Source organism: Abramis brama, assembly GCF_963993115.1.
Source record: "Abramis brama genome assembly, chromosome: 7".
In the NCBI taxonomy this organism is placed as follows: Eukaryota; Metazoa; Chordata; class Actinopteri; order Cypriniformes; family Leuciscidae; genus Abramis; species Abramis brama.
Window position 1 is genome coordinate 32,756,507 of NC_139969.1, and position 18,280 is coordinate 32,774,786.

The 18,280-nt window shown below is 40.6% G+C and overlaps 2 protein-coding genes across 3 annotated transcripts; one reads left to right on the forward strand and one right to left on the reverse strand.

Annotated features, from left to right (window-relative positions):
• The first annotated feature begins 5,653 nt into the window (after positions 1-5,653).
• On the forward strand, positions 5,654-8,823 carry dusp28 (dual specificity phosphatase 28). The gene is made up of 3 exons (XM_084119515.1): positions 5,654-6,075; positions 6,318-6,921; positions 7,218-8,823. The coding sequence occupies exons 2-3, from the start codon at positions 6,577-6,579 to the stop codon at positions 7,341-7,343; spliced, it is 471 nt and encodes a 156-aa protein (XP_083975641.1). The 5' UTR covers positions 5,654-6,075; positions 6,318-6,576; the 3' UTR covers positions 7,344-8,823.
• A 1-nt stretch (position 8,824) lies between these two features.
• On the reverse strand, positions 8,825-17,371 carry proca (protein C (inactivator of coagulation factors Va and VIIIa), a). Of its 2 annotated transcripts, XM_084119500.1 has the most exons (10): positions 17,270-17,371; positions 16,933-16,988; positions 16,698-16,781; positions 16,170-16,327; positions 16,030-16,054; positions 15,840-15,950; positions 11,922-12,062; positions 11,528-11,649; positions 11,261-11,378; positions 8,825-9,643 (listed from the first exon to the last, which is right to left on the reverse strand). In XM_084119500.1, the coding sequence occupies exons 3-10, from the start codon at positions 16,768-16,770 to the stop codon at positions 9,084-9,086; spliced, it is 1,308 nt and encodes a 435-aa protein (XP_083975626.1). In that variant the 5' UTR covers positions 16,771-16,781; positions 16,933-16,988; positions 17,270-17,371; the 3' UTR covers positions 8,825-9,083. The 2 variants fall into 2 exon arrangements, with proteins under 2 accessions (XP_083975626.1, XP_083975627.1); XM_084119501.1 differs by lacking the exon at positions 17,270-17,371 and having other exon boundaries at positions 16,933-17,253.
• Between the last annotated feature and the right edge of the window lie 909 nt (positions 17,372-18,280).

The window sequence follows — 18,280 nt, forward strand, 5'->3', positions numbered from 1 at the left end:
CCCATCAGTCAAACCTACAGTCTATGAGTCAAACGCGGTGGAGAAAAAAAAAAAAAGACACACAAAAAAAAAATATATATATATATATATATTAGGCCGGGAGCCAGGTCCATTCCTCAGGATGTTTTTTGATACCTTTTTTTCACTATTATTTCCTATTATCTTATACCTTGGGCCATCACAAGTTGATAATGACCACCCCCAACTTTATGAGTATTTAATAAATAACTTATTTGCAGCTATGTACAAAAATATGAATTATACAAGATCATAGCTATTGGTAAGAATTATTTTATTTATAATTATTATAGGCTTAAATGAAAATATTCTGACAGTGAGATAGCCACAGGTAAAACCATACGTGGTTACTCACTCACTACCACTGTATAACAAAATGCCTAAACACAGGTAAAAACTATACACAAAATGAATTTATAAAACCGTGCGCACGCACATTCTACGCAGTTTTCCCTTAATAAATCACAATCAATTCTAAATGTAGCGCAGCTTTTGCGGCTTCATGTCACGCCCATAGTTGCCCATAAATAGTCCGTGAAACGCCCACAAGTTAATATTCATCGATTGCGAAATCATGGCAAACACAGAGGAAAACCAAGAAACATAACTTCACTCACGCGCAAGATCAGCCATTGTGCGTCATTACGCATTGTGATGGCATCATGGCATTTTATTACCATCCATTTGATTGCATCTGACAAGCTACAGATGTGTTATGAGGATGAATTGCATAACATGCTAATATTATTGCAAATATACATGAAAATATGTATTAATTTGCATTTCTGTTGTAATCTTCGTTTGATTTTGTTTGTTTTACACTGCAGATCGATCAAACGGGTGTTCGTGTAGGCTGTTAATTGTAAGACTTGCTTTGTTAAGTCTTCATGTTATTTTATGAGAAGCAGTATTGCCATTTCTTTTACACAACGGTCTACAGTTTCACACACTTTCACATGTTTCTTCCATCTGCCGACGGTGTCGCCATTTCTCATTTCACCCGTTTTTGTGCGTACGCCTGGGTCAGAGTTTAGCTTGAAGGACCGCATATTTTCCCGTCAAGTTTGCTTTTTATTAATACCAATTATTGCATAGAGCGGTGTATGCCTTCTTTAGTGCGTACGCAACGTTTATAAATGAGGCCCCAGAACCGGGAGTAAATGCAACTCCTTTAAGCTTGCGTTCCGTTATCCACTGGGCGGTGCTGCGTAGTTCAAAGTAAACTAAACTGCGAGTTGAACTGAAACTAAACTGAAAACAGCGCTATTTGTTCTATATTTGTTGTTACTGACCGAGAAACAGCTTCAGATGATTCAGTGACAGAGTGGTCCGAACGAATCTGAATCGTTTCAGACCATAATGCAAGCGCATTTAGCCAATTCATGTAAAGGAAATAATTGAACCAAAGATCAAACAAAATATTCGCACCATTCACAAATGATTGGTATCGCTGGTTCAGTCGACAGAAATACGGGACACACATAATAATTGGTGAAATATTCGGACTGAAAACGTTTCTCAGGTTAGTCGGAGCGTTCATGGTATGCGTATAGACATACAGCTGCACGCGCCACTACGGCCACTCGCATATCTAACCAAATGTAGCCACACCGCCAGGAAAAGAGGCGGAGGGAGGTTGGAGTGCCTTTGGGACAGATAGAGATGATTGGCGGGCCGTATGTGGCCCACAGGCTGCCAATTGAATAGCCCTGCCCTAGGTGGACTGGGGTCAGGGTGCAACATAGGGTACATTCACACAAAATCAATTAGCCAAATGTGAGATTTATTAAAGTCCACAAAGTCCTCACAACACAAGGAATAAAGATGACCCTAGTGTGCTGTCTGTTATCAAAAAGCCAACCTTCAATAGAGTAAACGTTAGTAACCTTCTGTACAGGTAAACATTGTTTACAGCCAAATGGTGAAACGTCTCGGTTACATATGGTAACCCTCGTTCCCTGAGGGAGGGAACGGAGACGTACGTCGTGACCGACTGATAGGAATCTCGCTAGAGAGGCCAATCTACTTTGAGTAAAACTGAAATGAGCCAATACACATTGGCATGCAGTCATTTGCATCAACTGTTAAGCCTCGCAGCGCAGGTATATAATGAGCAGAAGGTGCTCCTTTTTTGCTGAGGAGCCAAGCCTGGTAAGCTGGCCGCCCCCGTGGGCAGCAGCAGATGTGATGATGGGATGTACGTCTCCGTTCCCTCCCTCAGGGAACGAGGGTTACCATATGTAACCAAGACGTTCCCTTATCGGTCGGTCACTCTCGACGTATGTCTTGACCGACTGATAGGAAACCCTACCAAAGCGCCACAGCTGCTGCACCCCATCCAGCGCCCGGTGTAAGCCTGTACCCCTTCTTGCCTGGACGGACGATAGGAAAGGGCTTACACAGAGCGTATCCATCACTGTTGTTCCATGATAACCCATACAGTGAGATTATTGGATAACACTGGGAAAGCGTGCCCATTCTATGGAAGGGGAACGCTGCGGAAGTCACTTTCTTCAAGGGAGTTATGTGGAAAAATACATATGGACTAGCCCGAAGGTTGTACTGCATATGAATATTGGGTAACTTAGCCCAAGGGAAAGACACAGGGCTTCGATTAGAAGCAGCCATGGAAGTATACACATATGGAACCCAGCCTAACACCTGATCTCTGAAGGGAGTGGTAGGAACCTTGGGCACATAGCCAGGCTGGGTCTCAGTACAACATGGTTGTCACCCGGCCCGAACTCTAGGCACGATTCGTCGACCGAAAATGCTTGCAGGCCCCCTGGCAGCAGCATGTACTTTGAGGGTGGATAGAGACAGCCTTCGCTCCAACCCTTGCTGCAAAAAGGAAAGCACGGACCCTATTGAACATCTTCGGGGGTCCTCTCGGCGAGAAGAAAACCACTTGACGAACAGGTTCCACTTCAAGGCACACGTCTGGTGGACGGCGTCCGTGCAGAAGTGATGGTGTTAAGTACCTCTGGGGGTAAGTCACCTAGAACCAGAGATTGAGTTTCCAGAGGTCCGGACGCGGGTGCCATAGGGTGCCCTGTCTCTGAGTCAGAAGATCCTTCCTCAGAGGAATGGGAGGGACTGTCACGAGGAGCATGATTTCTGGGAACCAGGTCCGGGTGGGCCAATAGGGGGCCACCAGAAGGACCTGCTCCTCGTCCTCCCTGACTTTGCACAGGGTCCTACCTTTGAAGGTGTTCAAGCAGTTCAGTACCGACTGAGCACGTTTGCTCTGTGAGGCGTGCTGTCTGTGCGACCGAATCCAACTCCATACCGAGAAAAGAGATCCTCTGCATGGGGGCGAGTTTGCTCTTCTCCCAATTGGCCGGAAGACGTAACTGGCTGAGGTGCCTGAGCACGAGGTCCCTGTGTTCGCATAACTGATCTCGAGAGTGTGCTAATATGAGTCAGTCGTCGAAATAGTTCAGGATGTGCACGCCCTGTTCTCTCATGGAAACAAGGGTCCCCTCCGTGACTTTTGTGAAGACACGGGGAGACAGGGACAGCCTGAAGGGCAGGACCTTGTACTGATATGCTCGACCCTCGAACGCAAAGTGCAGAAATGGCCTGTGTCGAGGAAGAACCAAGACATGAAAGTGCGCGTCCTTCAGGTCGATCGCTGCAAACCAATCTTGGGGACGGATGCATTCGAAAATGCGTTTCTGCATGAGCATTTTGAACCCACCACATTTCTTGGGTACAATAAAGTAGGGACTGTAGTGCCCTGACCTCATATCGGCTGGAGGGACTGGCTCTATCGCGTCCTAGTAGGACTGCGATCTCTGCTCGCAAGACATGGGCATCGGCTGCTCTCACTGTAGTGAAGTGAACGATCCATCTCCGGGTCGCCCGTCCTAGGGCTGCTTGCTCTTGGCTTTACCGCCCTGCTTGGCAGGGGCCTGGACGGGTGGGGGGGGCCTGCCTGCGACTGGCTCCTTGGCTCCGCTTAGGTGGAGGCTGCTGCTGCGGCGCGGGAGCGAGGGCAGACACAGAAGGCCGCCCCGGCGACGAGCAGACTGAGGGGCTGCGGGCAATGGGGTGGAGGCAGCAGCTGACCGCCGCGGCAGGATGTGCTTGATGGTCTCAGTCTGCTTTTCAGCCAGTTTCTGCTGGGCAAAGTTCTCGACCACGTTGCCTTTGAGTGCTCTCAAGTGCACCTTACCAGCTGTGAGAACAGCTTTTGTTTGCTCAAGTCCAAACAAAAGCAAAAAGAAAAGAAAGAGAGAGAAAAAAGACCGCTCGCGCTGCTGTGCTGTCACCCGCACCAGTGTGGAGAGGTCCGAAGAAGAAGAAGCTCGCTCAGTTTCACAATCTCCTTGAAGGTATGTAGAACACATCGAAGTGCTTGGCTCCAAAAACTGATGAAATCCATACAAATATAGATGAAGATGAGGAAAATGATGATTAAGAGTTTATATTCTACACTAATACAACACACTAACATGACCAGTCGTCAAAGTACAGCATGGATAAGCAGCAAAAAGATCTAAGAACCAAATAAATGTTTTCTATTTTATGTTTGAGCTGTATTTTAGTTTCGCCATTTGGCTGTAAAGAATGTTTACCTGTACAGAAGGTTACTAACGTTTACTCTATTGAAGGTTGTTTTTTTGATAACAGACTACACACTAGAGTCATCTTTATTCCTTGTGTTGCGAGGACTTTGTGGACTTATGGAACCCATAAGGAATGGTAATGCTTGAAAGTACTGTTTTCTCCGATTTGAGGTACAGTGGAGAACTTTGGTTATACCAGCTATAATCCTCTAGAAAGAAAGGTCATCTTGGACTTAAATTGAAGCTGATAAACTTGGGAAGTTTTTCATGTACATTTGAGGCAGTGATATATATAATAAAATGCTTGAAAATGATCACTTTTGATGACAATTTGTCAGGCGGACAGCCATTTTTTAGTCTTTTGGGGTATGTTGAGGGTGATATTTGACAGAAAAAAGGCAGCAATGCCCAGAATCTTTTTCGGCTAGTTTCCCCTATGTGTCAGGATACACCATGCAAAATTTTAGGGTTATATGGCCATTTATGTAGCTGCAGTACCTTTATATTCACAATTACATCATTTCGCCAAAAGCTTTTCCCAAAAAGGGTGTTTTTTGGCCCCTGAGACCAAACGGGGCCGAGTTGGGGGTGCTCATTATCAACTTGTGATGGCCCAAGGTATAAGATAATAGGAAATAATAGTTTAAAAAAGGTAGCAAAAACATCCTGAGGAGTGGACCTGGCTCCCGGCCTATATATATATATATATATATATATATATATATATATATATATATATATATTATACAATCATATATATATTATGAATTATGTGATGTGTATATATACACACTCTACGCATTATTTATAATAAGTACCTCTGTTTTTACTTCTACCTATTTTTGCCTATTTATTTAGTTATTTCTTTGATTGTTTATATGGGTTAGTTAACCCAAACTTTTAAATTATGTCATCATCTACTCGCTCCCAGATCATTCTAAACGCATTTATTCAGTTAAAACAAATAAATTAAAAGGAACAATGAGAAGGTTTTACATTCAATGACAATGAATGGAGACTACTCCTTTAAATCCTTTAGCAGTCCATTGGGTGGCGCTATGATCAGATCAGATTACTATAAATAAACAGAAGAGCCCTTTTTTTATTTTATCTCTGTACACTATTACCAACAAATCTGAGGTACAACTGCGGATAATTTTTTTTTTATTTGATTATTGAATTCTCCGGACTGTGAAGGCCAAACAGTGTTTTCAGCGACAAAACGTCAGCAGGACAGGCATAAAATCTAGATTGCAGCTGGTTGTCTGGCAAGCTTAGATTTCAAGTAACTGATCTATTTTTAAGCCTACACTGGTCATTGAGCGAGAGGACAGCGTTGATTGACGGGCGGGGTCAGTCAGCTGCATGTGAGTTCACTGCACGTTGTCTTGTCGTTTTCCCTGCCATAGAGACTTTTGTGATGGAGGATGATGAGCTCCTGACCAACACATCCGCCTCGAGGATCATCCCTACGCTCAATCTGCAGGTCAGAATGCTTTCTTAATCTGATTTTAATGTTAATGTCGTGTTTTGAAAGGCTGAGCATATCCCTGCTATTAAACATGGTGTTCGAGCATGCCCAGTTAACATTTTAAATGATTACTGTACAGTAATAGTACTGTATATTTAGGTTGCTTTACAAAATTGTTGTTCCATTTATTATTTTACCTTTGCATGTGTTTGTTCTAAACAGATATTGTTCTCTCTCCTCTCTGTTTTAATCAACAGCTCACCAGACTTGTCAGTATAATGGCATCAGGGTGAAACATCTGACCCTTCTCCTTGCTGATGCATTAGCTATATATAATACTCTAATATCTGACATATGCACCTACCTCTGTTATAATAACACTAGTCTTTACTGAACTTAGTATATAAAACAATGTTAGTTGATGATGGTCATTCATAACTTATGACGTTCCTTCAAGATACATACACAAACATATAGTCACATATAGTCATATATGCAGGCACCATATAGCAAGAAATGCTGCAGTTGAGCTTAGTAACAGACTGTTTGCTAATCAGTAATGCCCAGTCAGCCTGTAACAATGATCTCATCCAGAAGGAGGCGGTCACTTTCTGTATCAATGTGTCAAAGCAGCAACCCTTTCCCACAATGCGGGTCAGCACTTTGCGTGTACCCGTCTATGATGACCCTAATGAAGACCTGTACAAGTATTTTGATCGCTGTGCTGATGCCATAGCAAGCGAGGCAGAAAGGGGAGGCCGGACCGTTGTGTACTGTAAGAATGGACGCAGTCGTTCAGCTACTGTCTGTGTGGCCTATTTAATGAAGCACCAGGATCTCACCCTAACAGACGCCTTCCAGGTATGAATAGTGTTTATGTCCGATTTATGTTTAGGTTTATGTTTATTTCATCCTTGATTTTTCCAGGCAGTGATTGTTATTGATATTTTATTGGTTTGTATAATATAAAAGTATAATTTGCTCCAACAAAATAAAGGCATCCACAGGACATCAAAAATATTCATCACTCATCATCATCATAATCATCATCTGTTAATAGTAGCCTAATTGATAATGGAAAAACCACAACATTCCAGATTTTTGTGCCAGAATATAGCGTTGTTTAACTCTTCTGTAATTCTTATTTGTTCTGTCAGGCAGTAAAACATGCCCGATCTGTTGTTGAGCCTAACCCGGGATTTTGGACTCAGCTGGAGCGATATGAACATGAGCTGAAGATCAGGAGGTCAGCCAGCCGCAGATCCAACCCTTCTCCTGTTTAACTTCATACCAACATTTTCTGACACTACATTCTCAACCTTTTATTGTTAATATTAGACCTGTTAACATAATGCTTGGATATAGTTAAGGCCTTAGACACTTCACTGTTAAAGCTTGCTGCAAATTATATGAATCTCTTTAAATAAGGATATGTGCCTTAAGTTATTATGCTCAGGTTTTGAAATTTAGTTGCATTTTTTAAGTTTAAATGTAATATTATTTTTTTTTAATTAAATAAAAATCCTCAGGTTCATATCCCTTGCTTGCAGTATGAATAGGCTATCATCTAATTGCCTGTAAATGATGCTTCAGCCTTATTGTTATATTGATGTTTTTACTTGGAGTTTTTTTTCAGTTTGGTTAACATGTTTATAAATAGCCTAGGTACAACCCTACATTTTGTCCAACAGGATGATTGTTTGAAGAAAGTAATTTTAGGTTATTTTAGCTGCATTAAGGCTCTTTGGAGGGCCTTTTTCTAGACTTTTCTGCCCTTTAATAATATAGAAAACCTGCAAATTGCCAGAAACACCACAATTGTGTCCTGCTAACTGTTTTCTCAGTATGATTTTATTTATTTTGCATAGATAAAATGAAAGAGAAATATTTAAATAATGTTTTTTGTAATTGTGTGTGCTTTTCAGACCAAAACAACCACCAAAAAACAAAAGTAGTTCTTCCAGCTCACCCCTCAGGGACAGTTACTACGTCTGTTCATTTAAAAAGGATGTTTGTCTATTTTCTCAGCTTCCTTTTTCTATGCAATATCCCTTTACCCGCTATGATTTTGTTTTGAATAGGAATTATGTTGGGGTACGTTTACACGACAACGATGTACTAAAAACTGAAAAGTTTATCCTTTGCACTTTTGAAAAGTTGTGAGTACAGACAACAACTTTGTCAAAACGATCCCCTTTCAACGGATCCACGAAAACAATTGAAAACGCTGTATTCATGCCAGGCCAGTAGTTGGCGATGTCACTACACAGCTATAGACACGTAATATGTATGCACATGACGTCACCATTTTCACAAATTCATGTTTTTCTTGTAGTTTGCATGGAGGCGATAACGGTATCATTTTTAAAAACTTGCACTTTGAAAAAGTTAGTGTTTTCTGGCTCCCAAAACGCAGTTGTCATGTAAATAAACGACCAAAACGCATAAAAGTTTCCGTTTTAGTTGAAAACGGTGTCGTGTAAACGGCCCCATAGTATCTGTAACTGTCCAAACTCAGGAATGTCTCCAGTGCACGTTGTTTTCTGGGGCGATTGTACACTGTGCTATTTCGCTGATGTCAAGTTAAAAACTAAATATAAATTCATACTCATTGTCATCATTTAAAATTTCTTAAATCATTAACAAATCTACTGTAGTACTTTAGAACTTTTAGAAGTATTTTAGAACGTCTCAAATAATATATTAATCCCTCTCGTATAATACATTTTACTTTTATCCAATAAAGGAATCAAATTAATGAGACTTTACAAGTGTGTATTGCTTTTATTCCTTTTATATCCTCATTAAAACACATATGTAACATTTGTTTAGTTGAACTACTCATTTGACTGACAGCTTGATTTCCTTAAACATGCAGATAACGGTGAAATAAGAGCATCTCGCATTTATGTGTTTATTAACTGTCAATCTCTATATCGGAAAAACTATAGTGAGTACATTGATTTTTCTGATTCATATTTAAATTTTCTATGATAGGCAGAACTGGATAGAAAATAAGGGGTCTAGACTTTATCCCACCCCTGACGAACACTGTTTATCCAATCCAAATAGACGGACACTTTGGTGTAGATGCCAACCTTGTCTCGTTGCCCACAGCCTTCTCCCCAGGACACCAGACCTACGAGGAACCATGTATCGTGAAAGAGTGTCATCATTGGACCCCCGCTGTCCCCCTCACAAGCATCTTTGATCTGTCCCAGCACTCCTCCACATAGCATGTTCTGAGTGATGTTGTACTTCATATGCCTGGAACACTCGTTTTTGTCCATAATTGGAATTTCAATGTAGTTGAGAGTTGAACTGTAACGATGAGCCGTCTCGTTGTCCTTCCCCCAGCCAGTGACGACCATTATGGTACCGTTGCGGTGCAGCATTCGTTCTGCCAGGTCCTGACTGGGGAGGCATGCTGGGATTATGTATGTGGAAAATTTGGCTGGTGCAGCCAAGCGCAACAGAGCTATGTCATTGTCCACTGTGTAAGGGTTGTATTCAGGGTGGGTGATAGGTTCCTTGACAGGAATGGTAATCTCAGTTTTTTCCATCTTGAACCTGTCATAGTCACCTGCAGAGACGGCCATCCCACTTGGTTAAAGTATTATTTAGACAGATTTACAACTAATAAACTTTTTAATAATTCATATTAAAGTAGTAATAACAATACAAGCTTCACAGTTCGCAAAGTGTTTGCGTTCCCCTGAGAAACTTTCAAAAAGGTTCACAAACGGTTTGATTTCTTTGCAAGTGAACTTAAAGTTTTTTGTGGATGGCAAAACTTTTGTGAGAGAATGCAAAAGCCTTGAAATAATTTTCAACTTCAACTGATGTACGCTAAACGGCTAGAGAAAACCCATAATGCACTGGCTCGATGGTGTTTTAAGCCCCCAATGGCTCCTTAGAGGCAGCTAACCCTACCCTCAACCTTAAACCTACCCATCCCCTCGCTGCCTGGAAGGCGCTGTTGGGGGCTTAAAACACCAAACACCAATGCGCTGTGACGGTCACACCGAATGAATTCCTGCGTCTTGCCAGAAGATGGCACTCACAACTTCCATTTCCACAGGTGTAAATTCCTTTTTAATTTATTTAATAATTAGTTTAATTAAGGTTTATACATGCTAGTTTCCATGACAGTTCAAGATAAATCTTTTCATTAATACTGGAGCTGCCAGTTTGCTTAGTGTCAAATGATTATTAAAAGGCAAGCACAAACTATGCAAAAGCGGCAGCCGTCCAACAGCGCACTCAATGTCCAATTCACTCGCTCATTTTCATTCACTCCTTCAAGTGGACTATGTTAATGGAGTAATGTAGGGAACAGTGAATGAGGGGGCGATTTCAAACACAGCCCTTGTTTATTCAGATGTGTTTAATTGGGGTTGGAACTAAACTCTGCAGGACAGTGGACACCCCTGCTTTTGGGGCTCTGTACATATCTTTTTTCTTTTTTTTTAAATGATTCAAATTAGCTAATTTTCTCCCGACCATATTTCCAATCACACGTTGTAGCCTGAGTATGGTTTATGTAGTTTAAAAGTAGTTTATGGTTGGCCAGTTTTTCTGACTGGTTAAAAAGGACAGGCTGCTTGCTTTTGCTTTTGTTTTTTACAGAGACTAGGACTGTAACAGAAACAAAGTGGGATTTCTCAGGACACCTATTTCAGTGCTATCCGTCAAGTAGTTGGGACATTTTATGTGTGGAATTAAAGGGATAGTTCACCCAAAAATAAAAATCCTGTCATCATTTGAAAATGATGCAAACAGTTGATTGGCCCCATTCGCTTCCATAGTATTTTTCCCCCACTATGGAAGTCAATGGGGTCCATCAACTGTTTGGTTACAAACATTCTTCAAAATTTCTTCTTTTGTGTTCAGCAGAAGAAAATAATTCATACTGGTTTGGAACTAATTGAGGGTGAGTAAATGATCACAGAATTTTCATTTTTGGGTGAACTATACAATAACATTGTATAGCCTCTGTGTAAAATGTAATGGCAAATTTCTTGTACTTTGCCATTTCTTTTCACTTCTGAGGCCTAAGCTTAGTAAACAACATCACTCACCTCCTGTCCAAGGAACTGTCATGTCGCATGCACATTTTTGGCAAATTGCTATAGTAATGCATCTTCTAAAAATGTAAATGTAAGGGAGGATAAAAAATACTTCAAAATGCATCACATACCCAATCTGACACTGAACCTTGTACTTGTCTCTAGGCAGTGAGCAGCAGTGAGAACCCAGTTTTCGTCAATCAGAACTCCACCACAGTGAAACTTGCCTTGATGGTTTAGTAGAAGAGCCTGCAAAATACACACATTATTGTTTATACAGTGAAGCACAAAATATGCTCTGGCTGAGTACTGGTATAACATATGACATCTGTCAGCTCTAATAAAACATTTGGCTCTATTACATATGATTACACAGATATTACATGAATCAAAAATACCTGCCAGGGACTCTCTCCCTTTTTGCCAACTGTACCTCCTACGACCCATGGCTGTAAACCTACTAAAGGCTTATTTTTATAGAATGACTTTACAATCCGAATCTGGCCACATGAAGCCTCATCTGTATATGAAAAATAAAATGCACTTAGACCGTAATTCATTTGTCAAATGGCTTTAGAAGATATTTCAAAGAACTTCCTCAAGATGAGATTTTTCTTGAGATTTATCTTTGTCTGAGTACTTCCCAGTATTATCCATTAGTGGGTATTTCTAATGATATCAATTAAAATGCATAAAGTACAATCTTGAGTACAAATGCAAATGTGCACTGTGGATACAAAATCACCAGTGTCTGTATAGTTTGTATTTGTGCATTTTGTTGAGGTAACTTACTTTTGGCAGTACATTTTCTAGAGTTGTCTTGGAGTTGGTATCCTTCAATACAACTGCACGTGCGAGCAAGACCATCCTTTCTCTCCTGGCATTCATGATCACAATCCCCATTGTTCACAGAGCAGTTAGAGGCTGTCGTTTCTGAGGACAAAACCACAGAACTGCTGTCAGGACATTTATCACCATGACCTCAACACACACCTGCTCTGTAACTCAAGACGTCCACTATTAAATGCCCCTAATCAGCTGTGACACAGCATATCAAAAAACACTGACCAAACAGACAAAAGTGCAGTAAGGCCAAAGGGATTCATTTGCACCTGTCAATTGTGGTTGACTACAGTATAACTCAAATATCAAATCAATTAAATTATCATTAGTTATATGCTGCAACATGTATATAACATACGCAATGGCGGGTCTGGCTGGTGATGCCTTGCACATAATGGCTGTGCTGCAAGCATACCAGGCTGATCTGCTGAAAGATTTGGACCAAGGTCGGGGTCTTTCCCCTGACGCAGTGAAAACGAGCTGCGCCGCACTACAGATTAGCTCTCTCGATCGGACGAACTTGATGGCGGCGATGGTGGCCAGGGATAGGAATCTGTGGTTGAAATTGGATGACATTGGGGAGAAAGAAAGCTTTTCTTCTCGATGCATCAATGTCGCCTTCTGAACTTTTCGGCACCTCTGTCGAGACGGTGATGGGAAAGTTCAGAGAGGCGAAGTCACGCTTGGTTGCATTAAATCTTGCATAACACTGCGGTCCGAATCTGCACACTTCCTCACACCAGGCGCTTCTTGCATCAGCCCTGAGGCTGGACCTGTGATGAGTGATTCCTTCAATTTGGAACATTTTTGTAGCTCTGACGTCGGGTTTGGTAGTAATTGCGCTCTTTCAAGCTCTTTATGGTGATAGGCCTCCAGTTTGTGAATGTCATTTAGGCAATCGCTCTACGGACAGCAGGTTGAGCTCTGTAGGTCTCCTACCTTTATGAGAGTTTTCTAGTAAGGTTGTACAGTAGACCTTGGTTCCCTGTTAGAAAGTATTAAGGGGTGTGTAAGGTAGGGTTTTTATACGAGTAGAAATAGGGCCCTGAAGTTTCCATATACAGTATAGGTAGGCTATGCATACCCTTCCCATAGACCTCTTCTGATTTAGAGTTGTCAGGCTTATATAGTGGGTAGTGCAAATCTGTGGTATTGAACAGGTTGGCCTTGAAAAATTTCTAGTCAGGCCACCGTTCATTCTATCACCATTTCTGTGTGAGATAGCTTTCTCCCTGTCGGGAGTTTTTCTACTGAGGCCACCGCTCTGTCAAGCTCCAGATAAAACTACAAAATCAAACGTTGGCCACATCAGGCCACCTTGATAGGCACCTTATACTAGAGCAGTAGTTCTTCTCTCACTTTAGAGAGTCGTTTTAAGATTATAGAACTCCGGTAGTGTAAGATTGTACTCTCTTTGCTTTAAAGGATCGATAGCTCTTCTGCTGAGTACACTGCCTGTTGGCAGTGTTAAATAAGTATAACCATGCCCACAGAAATGTCTGTGAGAGCACCTACGCTTTGATGGCTCTGCATACATCCTCGCTATCAAGTAGTTAGGCCTTAACAGGCCTCCTTAAAGGCGGCTCCCCAACGAGTTGGATGCTTAGCATTGCAAAGGCATTAAGTATCATGTTGCAGGCCCCATGGAGCCTCCCTGATTTTAGCCCAGAGCCTGGTCAGTACTTGAGCATAGTGTTCCAGAATCTATCGGAGGATCGCTCTGTTTGAATACTTAACTCCCTAAGTCTGGTCGGAAGGTCGAAGGACTCTCACGAGGCCTCCCTGTTAGATCAGCCCAAGAGCTAGGGTCCCTTTAGAGTGCCTATTAGGGTCCCTTTAGAGTACCCAGCTTCCACAGGGCTTTGAAGCACTGTGTAGATCCAGGATCAAGTAGAGTTACTCCCCTCGTTTCCAAGGGTTATAAAGCGCTATGCTGAGTTTCCAGGATGCCTGTCTCTATGATCCGGTTTGTGAGTGAACTACAGCACATTTTAATTGCAGTTTTTCCCTATTAGATTTTATGAGAGACTCTGTTTAGGAAACAGACAGGTTGTTGGCAAGACTAGGTCAGTAATTTGACCAGGTCAGCCTCCCTGGTGGCATGTGGGGTTGACTTTATGTTCCCCTCAGAAAGTGACTGGACGGGACTCCTTTCGGACCCCCAGGCCATATTCCCTTAAAGGAACCCCTTCCATGGAAGCTGTTGGTTCCAAGCCTTTGAAGGCCTTGGTAGGCCTTCCGTTGTCTAGAGGCCACTTTGAGGCTCATAGCTTGGGCAGTGACCGTAGGGAATAATGTCACTGACAGCCTGTATGTGAACCGAAGGGGGAGTGTTTCTTGGCATTTTCTGTGAAGATAACTGCCATTTCTGACGTTTCTGTCGCAAGCCATAATTGGCATGCACTCCCCTCAGCATGGTGGGATTGTATATGGTTCCCCATACGATATCCTGCGTCATCAACGCAGTGTGAGTTTGCTTTCGAAAGGGAACGTCTAGGTTATGACTGTAACCTCTGTTCCCTGAGAACAGGGAACGAGACACTGCGTCGCTCGCCATGCCTCGGGGATGCCTGCTGAACAGTCCCTTCAGAAGATAAGTGGATGACATGTTCTCTAGGCGCTCCTTTTATACTTTCCGAAAACTTGAAATACAAAACAAATGTCTTAATTTATTGTGATTAATCAACTGGGGAAGTATAGTTATATCTATTATTTATTACATGGCTCTGTGAAAAACTTCTGTGAAAAGATTCTGATTGGTCAATCACACCATCTAGCTGTATTTTATTCTCCGATAACAACTGGTAAAAACTGATAACACAGACTCATCCGGGTAACCGAAGTCAGATAATTAAACTCAAGTCAATATTTCGTGTCTAATTATTTACTTATGTGGCAAGTAACCATGTAATAAGAATATTGTACAGGATTGTACATCCAGCCGGTTGTTATCATAGAATACATAACAATCCTAATCTGCTTCACGCTGGGGTCCTGATCATCCAATCGGAGTTTATTCTGCAATAACAACCTGCTGGATGTACATTATCCTTTACTTAAATGTTTTACCCTATTCAAATAGGTTTAAGATTCTAACAAGGACACATGATGACAAAAATTCATGAGAAATATTGAGAAAAAAGATTCTGTGCTATTGTAACACTCAGTTGGTCTCATTTTCACTGTGTTCTGTTCCTGTTTTGCCAGCCTTAGTTCTCTGGTTAGTTTTCCTTTGTTCTCATTTTCCCACCACTAGTTTGTTCCCATGGTTATTCATTATATGATTAATTAAATCCCACCTGTTTGCATTCAGTTTGTCATCTTGTGTATTTAAGCTCGTCAGTGCTTTCTGTTCATTGTCTGGTGTTTGTGTTTTGAGCACACTGTTACGGTGCTACTCGGTTTGGAATACTGCCTTTGTTTTCTTTAAGTTATTTTAATATTTGCACTCTAAACTTCTTCCTTATCTTCTTCGTGGACCAAACCGTGACAGCTATGTCACTGATCAAATTATGTAAATTTAAATTGTAACATTTTGACAAATGGACAGACTTTTGAACATGTAAAATGTGCTTATTTATTTAATGTATCATGTGGTCGTCAAAAATGACGAAATTATGAAATTTTCCCAGTGAAATGAATGTACTATATTTTAGTTTAATTTAATTTTTCTATATATATATTGTATTTTCAGGGGATTTTATGGTATTAAATTATATTTATGCTGTAGTTATAATCCATTTATTAACTACTTTTTGAGCATTTTACCATTCCGAGGGTAAAAAAAAAACAAATTTTTTTTTTTTAAATGTTTTGGTCAAAAAATGACTGAATAGCACAATAGGGTTAAGAAAGCAAGAGCCTCACGTAGGTCACATCGTCTCCCTTCAAATCCAGAGTTGCAGGTGCAGGAGTAATCCTGTAACAGATCCACACACTGCCCATGTACACATGGATTCGAGTCACACTGGTTTCCATCTAAGGGTACAGAACACCTAATGAGTGCCACCAGTTATGATGCCCTAGAAAGCTATTTCACAACACAGACCTAACCAACCTTTATACGCTGTCCAGAATTCCAACTGCAAGACAATTCGTACCATTCCGAGGAGGTAAAAAATTGCAAGACAAAAAATTAGTCAGTGGATCATAATTTAGGGGGGAAAATGTTTACAGGTAAAAGCTGACATTACCAACCGTGGCTTCCCTCGTTTTAAAGATTTCCCTCGCTTCTTCAAAATCGCAAAGTTCTTCCCTACACTCCCGCTCCAATGAAGGGGCCTTCACTTCCTCCATAAAAGTGTTGGCTCTTCTCGACCGCAGGAGCATGTGTGCTTTTGGGCTGTTAGAAAATACTGACCAAGATAGACACAGGGTTAATAGGCAGAGCACTCGGAGTGGGTTTCCAAATTGCTTTTAAGCCCAATGTGTGCTACAAATCATTTTATTGAATTGTTGTTTTGTTTTTTGTTTTTTTTTATTAACGAATTTAGTTGATCATTATTTATTAATTAAAATAATTTATTGTGCCCACTGATAGCGCCATTTATTGCACAAGTTATGCGTAATCAGGTAATGGCATGATGAGTACGCAATTACGTGGCAATGTTCTAATGTGGCACAAATATTTCAAGAATTCCCCTAAATTTTCAAAAGGTCACTAGCTTTTAACAAATTCATAAGAATAATACAAACGCTTTGCAATAAGGGATATTGACCTCATACCTGACTTGCAAAGAGCCCTATCAGACCAGATTACAACCAGCACTGAGATACAGAGGAAGAGGCTCCTCATCATGACAACAGACCCTGTAAATAAAGCAAGACAGAAATCTCAAACTATACCTGAATATTTTTAAACTAGAGTTAAACTGATAGTTTGGCTAGAGATATGTGGATGATTACTCACATTCAAAAGTGTGACAGTTGACTGTCAATAACAGAGAAAAATCATTCTTACCGTATTCCAAAATATGAGCAGGGTATTTAGAGGCCAGATTTGTCCTCAGATGAGAACTACATTGGAAAACACATGAAACAAAAACTTTGAAATGTTCTAGTCTCTGCTCAATTCTGTCATTCTGCTTTGTCTCCAATCCAACAGGACAGCACAGCACGAACAGCCTTTAAGTTAACTGAACTCAAACAAACCATTCGCTGAACAAATAATGGTGGCTGAGATAAATCCTAATAGGAATTTCATTTGCGAGTTCATTAATATCATCCACTAATGAAACATCATGACTGCAAGACTTAACTAACCCTCAATATTTATATATATAAAAAAGTTTACTTACATTTTGAACAATAAGAATGGAACAGGAATGGAGGATGTGGTGTTTTAAAGTGTGTTAATGACTAACTTTATGTTTACTGAGAGTCCACAGTCTGAATGCTGCTGCATTCTCATCTGCTGTCTGTGTCCACATACAGCTATCTACTCATGTACAGCTTACAGTTTAATCGCCTGACAATTACATTTGTGATTTAATTACTTATGATTGGTTAAAGATCTAAATTTCACCTGGCATTTCTCTCTTTGTCACTGATATGATCTGTAATGATGCATTTTCTATTATGAGCCTTAGCTTGATGATAAATTAATTTTATTATGTCCTTATTGCATTCGACAAGAAATACAATCCCATTTTAACATTGATCTACAGATTGTTGATAGGTATTTGTATATACACAGCCTACAAAAGCATTTAAACTGATCTTATTTCTTTTGCATAAAGGGTCACACAGTATTGCTCTCTCTCTCTCTCTCTCTCTCTCTCTCTCTTTCTCTCTCTCGCTAACATATGAATACTAGAATCTGCATACAGTAGTTACATGATACTGATCGTGAAATAAAAGCGGCCAGCACACACCTCTTATTGGAAACATAAACTAGTCTCAACATCACAAAGGGACACGCATACATCCAGAAATGTAGACATTGTATCGATCAGCTTTACTAATTTACAGTGCAACAATAATATCTGTGATATTGGTATTCCCATTTAGTGTTCAACAAGTTTTCTGCTTTAAAATCTCAATAATAATGTAGAGCTTTATTTATTGAAAAAAAAAGAGGGGGGAAAAAATAGGTTAGCTGCCTTTATGTTTATGGAAATATGGAATTGTCTTGCTAGTGTAGCAGCAGGTTGTTTAAGAATATATATATATATATATATATATATATATATATATATATATATATATATATATATATATATATGAAAGAATGGGTCGCTCTCAGGAGCTCAGTGAATTCAAGTGTGGTACCATGATAGGATGTCACCTGTGCACATTTGTGAAATTTC

Excerpts from the sequence above, each read along its gene's own strand:
- dusp28 (XM_084119515.1), top strand. The coding sequence starts at position 6,577 with ATGCTGCAGTTGAGCTTAGTAACAGACTGTTTGCTAATCAGTAATGCC. Across the intron at positions 6,922-7,217 it reads CCCTAACAGACGCCTTCCAG|GCAGTAAAACATGCCCGATC; the intron begins GTATGAATAGTG and ends TTGTTCTGTCAG.
- proca (XM_084119500.1), bottom strand. The coding sequence starts at position 16,770 with ATGATGAGGAGCCTCTTCCTCTGTATCTCAGTGCTGGTTGTAATCTGG. Across the intron at positions 15,951-16,029 it reads ATTCTGGACAGCGTATAAAG|ATGGAAACCAGTGTGACTCG; the intron begins GTTGGTTAGGTC and ends CTGTACCCTTAG. Across the intron at positions 11,379-11,527 it reads AGGGAGAGAGTCCCTGGCAG|GCTCTTCTACTAAACCATCA; the intron begins GTATTTTTGATT and ends TGTATTTTGCAG.